Source organism: Tupaia chinensis, unplaced genomic scaffold, assembly GCF_000334495.1.
Source record: "Tupaia chinensis unplaced genomic scaffold, TupChi_1.0 Scaffold000201_1, whole genome shotgun sequence".
NCBI lineage: Eukaryota > Metazoa > Chordata > Mammalia > Scandentia > Tupaiidae > Tupaia > Tupaia belangeri.
Window position 1 is genome coordinate 1,097,155 of NW_006159676.1, and position 3,781 is coordinate 1,100,935.

A 3,781-nucleotide genomic window follows, 5' to 3' on the forward strand; every position below is an offset into this window, starting at 1 on the left:
GGGCCCCAGGTAGGAAGCTCGGGCTTGGTCCCCGGGATCTCTGGCTCCATGATGGCGCCTTGGATTCGGCTCTTCGTTGCGGCGACGGCCGACTCGGCCTGGGGGGGGTGGGGGGTAGGGGGGCGGCTGCGGGATGCGGCCTTGCGAACCCCGCGCCCCATTTTCTTCGTCTTCGGAGGCCGGGAAGAGATGGGCCGCGCCTGAAGCGGGGCTTTGACTCACTCATTCATTCATTCCGCTAGAGCCCCGGAGCGGCCCCGGCTCGGGGCGCGATAACGGCATCCAGGCGCCGTCGGGCCTTTTGCATCTGGTTCGGTCCCCGCGGCAAGTCCTCACTATTGAGCTGTGCATTGCATAGATGGGGAGATCGAGGCACAGAAAGGTTAGATCGCTTGAATTGAACCCCGGCCGCCCGATCCCCAAAACCCCTCCCCTTGGCCAGCAGAGAACAAGGGGGGTACCTCGGGAATAGAGCTGAAGGATGGGAAAAGGGGTGATGCTTATTAGGAGGGGACTATCCATCAGGGGCAGGTGTGCGTCTGGAAGTCGGGGATCTCAGGAGGCAGATGTCGCGGGGGTTAAGGGTAGTCATCATTGGAGGCCTAAATGTTGCTTTTTAATCTTTTTTTCTGCGCTCATTCTTCAAGACTTCGATGCCCATTGCCAGTGTCCTGTTTGCCAGGGCCAAGGCCAGGCTGTCTGACCTTGGGTGTGTCACCGAGCCTGTGCATCCCTTTTATTCTTCTGTGTAGTGTCACTCATGACAGAACCTACCCCCTCCGCACCTGGGTGGTTGGAAAAACGAACAAGATTGTGCAAAGACTGGGCCAGAGCGAGCGATGTCCTTGCGATTTGCTGGTCACCAGGCTTCTCGGAGGGGAAGGGTGTTCTCAATCAAGCCTCTTTGTTCTCATCTGTGAATGGGAGAATGAGCCCATCTTGCCTAAGCACGGTTTGCAAGGTCTGGGCTCACAATCTCTGTCTTGCTACACTGTTACATTCAGTAACTGGTGTGTTGGTTTGAGCAGTCCTCCAGCCCGGCAGCGGGATAGAACTGGGTTTTGTTTTTAGTTTTTGCTACAGGGCACAGGTGCAGGCCAGAGACAGAGATTTTAGAGAACAGGAAAGTGAGAAATCGCTGCCCTCCGGGGGAGATGGGCACACTGCAGTCCCTTCTCCTCCATTGTCCTCTCCAGCTTTTGGGCACGCACGCACATGCGCCTGGCGTGAGTTTCAAGCCTCCCAAGTCCTCGAACCTCAGTGTGGGATCCAAGCGCCTTAACCTCAGGGTGGCCCGTTAGGACTGTTTTAGAGCTGCTTTTTTGTCTCTTTTTATTTTCCCGAGGGTCCATGCCAGAGAGAAAGCACCCTTGGTGGGGCATGATCACACCCTAGTCCCTAATCCTTCATTTCTCTTTTTGGGATTTTGGGTGTGCATTCATTTGTGCCTGCTGTCTTTCTTCAGGTTGCTGGGGCTCTTTTTTTTTGGAGAGGTTTTTGCTATAGGGTGTGTGCGCTCATCAGACAGAGAGAGACAGAGAGACAGAAAGTGAGAAATCACTCTCCAGGGGGGATGGCCACACCACAATCCCTTCTCCTCCATTCTCCTCTTGGGATCTTGGGCATAAGCCGCCAGGTCCGGGATGCGAATCGCGGTCGACTACGTGGGAATCCAGCAACATAGCCATTATGCTAACTGCTGGTCCCAGGTTTCCGGGACTCTTTAAGTGCACAGCTGGTTATGTGGGACCCAGCTCTCATAACCACCATGCCATGGGCTAGCCTCACAAAGCCTATAAACTTTTTTTTTAAGAGAGAGATTTTTGGTGTAGGATACACGCACTCACCAGAGAGACATACAGAGACAGAAAGCGAGAAATCCCTGATGTGAGGGAGGGGTGGCCGTGCTGCAATCCCTTCTCCATTCTCTAGATTTTGGGTACATACACACATGCCTCGTGTGAGGATTTTTGTTCGTTTGCTTTTTTAAGAATTTTTTTATTGGGGCCAGCAGGTGGCATGGTGGTTAAGGCGCTGGACTCCCATGTGGTTGACTGAGGTTCAAGTCCTACACCTGTCAGCTTCCTTTCCCTTTCTTGCTCGCTCTCTCTGTCTCTCTCTGGTCAAATTGGAGAATGACAATAAATAAATTAATTAATTAAAATAAAAGAAAATGGGGATCAGCAGTTGACATAATGGCTATGTCATCGGACTCCCATGTAGTTGACCGCAGTTCAAGTCCCCACCCGGTGGCTTAAAACTCACACCAGGCGCGTGTGCGTGCGTGCCCAAGATCCTGAGAGGAGAATGGAGGAGGGATTGCGGCGTGACCATCCCCCCTGGGGGGTGATTCCTCACTTTCTGTCTGTCTGTCTCTTTCTGGCGAGCGCATGCGCCCTATAGCAAAAATTTCTCCAAAAAAAGAAAATAGTTTTGCCATCTTTTAAAAAATTACTTTGTTTAGCTTTATTTATTATTATATTTGAGTTTTATCAGAGAAAGACAGAGATAGGGGGAAAGTGAGAATGCAAGCCACCAGTTCCAGGACTTGAACTGCAGTCAGCCATGTGGCAATCCAGCACCTTTAAACACCACACCACCTGCTTGACCCCCCCATCGCATGAATTTTTTTAAAAATTTATTTATTTATTTATTTTTAATTTGACCGGAGAAGAAGAGAGAGAGAGAGAGAGTTCGAAAGCAAGCTGCCAGATCTGGGATTCGAACCATGGTTGGCCATGTGGGAGTCCAGCACCCCTAACGACCTGCCGCCCTCCCTCCCATCGTCCCCCCAGCATGAATTTTAAACCGCCAGGTTCAGGACTCAAATTGTGGTCGACCATGTGGGAGTCCAGCAACGTAATCATTACAGTATTCTGCAGGACCCCACAAAGCCTTTTATAACAGAGCCTCAAGAAATGGGCTTGGAGAAGGCCTGTCCTGTACCTTCTCAGGCAGTTCACACCTGAGAGCTTGGTGGGGGGCAGAGACCTCCCCGACACGAACGTGGCCCGCCTCCCGTTTCCTGCCTGGGTGACATATTGCTGCCTCGTGACTTGGAGGATTCGGTGAACCAAGGCAGGCTCGGAGTGCGAGTTGTCCTTAGCGTGCTTGTGCGTGTGTACGTGTGTGCGTGTGTACGTTTCTCTCTCACTGCAGGCCACAGAAACATGGCAACAAGGCGAATCACACAGGAGACCTTTGATGCCGTGTTACAAGAAAAAGCAAAGCGCTATCACATGGACCCCAGTAGTGAGGCTGTAGGTGAAACTCTTCAGTTTAAAGCTCAAGGTAAATCCAAGTGTTTCGTCCTTTCTCGGGGGGCAGCTGAGGTCCAGCTAGGGGCTGGGCAGGAGAAGTTCAATTCCTTGGGAAAACTGCACAACTCTTTTTTTTTTTTTTTTTTCTTTTGGAAATTTTTGCTCTAGGGCATGTGTGCTCGCTAGAGAGACAGAGAAAGTGAGAAATCACCCTCCCAGGGTGGGTGGCCACGTCGCAGTCCCTTCTTTATTCTCTATCGTCTCGGGATTTGGGGCCCGGACGCACATATTCCTGGCATGCTTTTCAAGCCACCGGGTCCAGGACTCAAACCCTCAAACCAGTGGTTGACTGTGTGAGATCCAGCTTCCTTAACTTCTACACCACTTTTTTTTTTTTTTTTTTTGAGGGTTTTTTTTTAAAAGGGTGTGTGTCCCGGCCCTGACGGGCAGCAGGGGGCGATAGAAACAAGCTGGCCATCAGGCCACCTCCCACATCTCCCTGTCTGCCAAGAGAGGGCGTG

At 51.7% G+C, this 3,781-nt stretch overlaps 1 protein-coding gene across 1 annotated transcript in view; it reads left to right on the forward strand.

Annotated features, from left to right (window-relative positions):
- Positions 1-228: 228 nt before the first annotated feature.
- SUGP2 (SURP and G-patch domain containing 2) overlaps positions 229-3,781 on the forward strand; it is a 49,530-nt gene continuing 45,977 nt past the window's right edge. The window contains exons 1-2 of the mRNA XM_014587316.2: positions 229-382; positions 3,160-3,291. Coding sequence (XP_014442802.1) covers positions 3,171-3,291 — 121 coding nt within the window. The 5' untranslated portion in view covers positions 229-382; positions 3,160-3,170. The remainder of the gene's footprint in view (positions 383-3,159; positions 3,292-3,781) is intronic.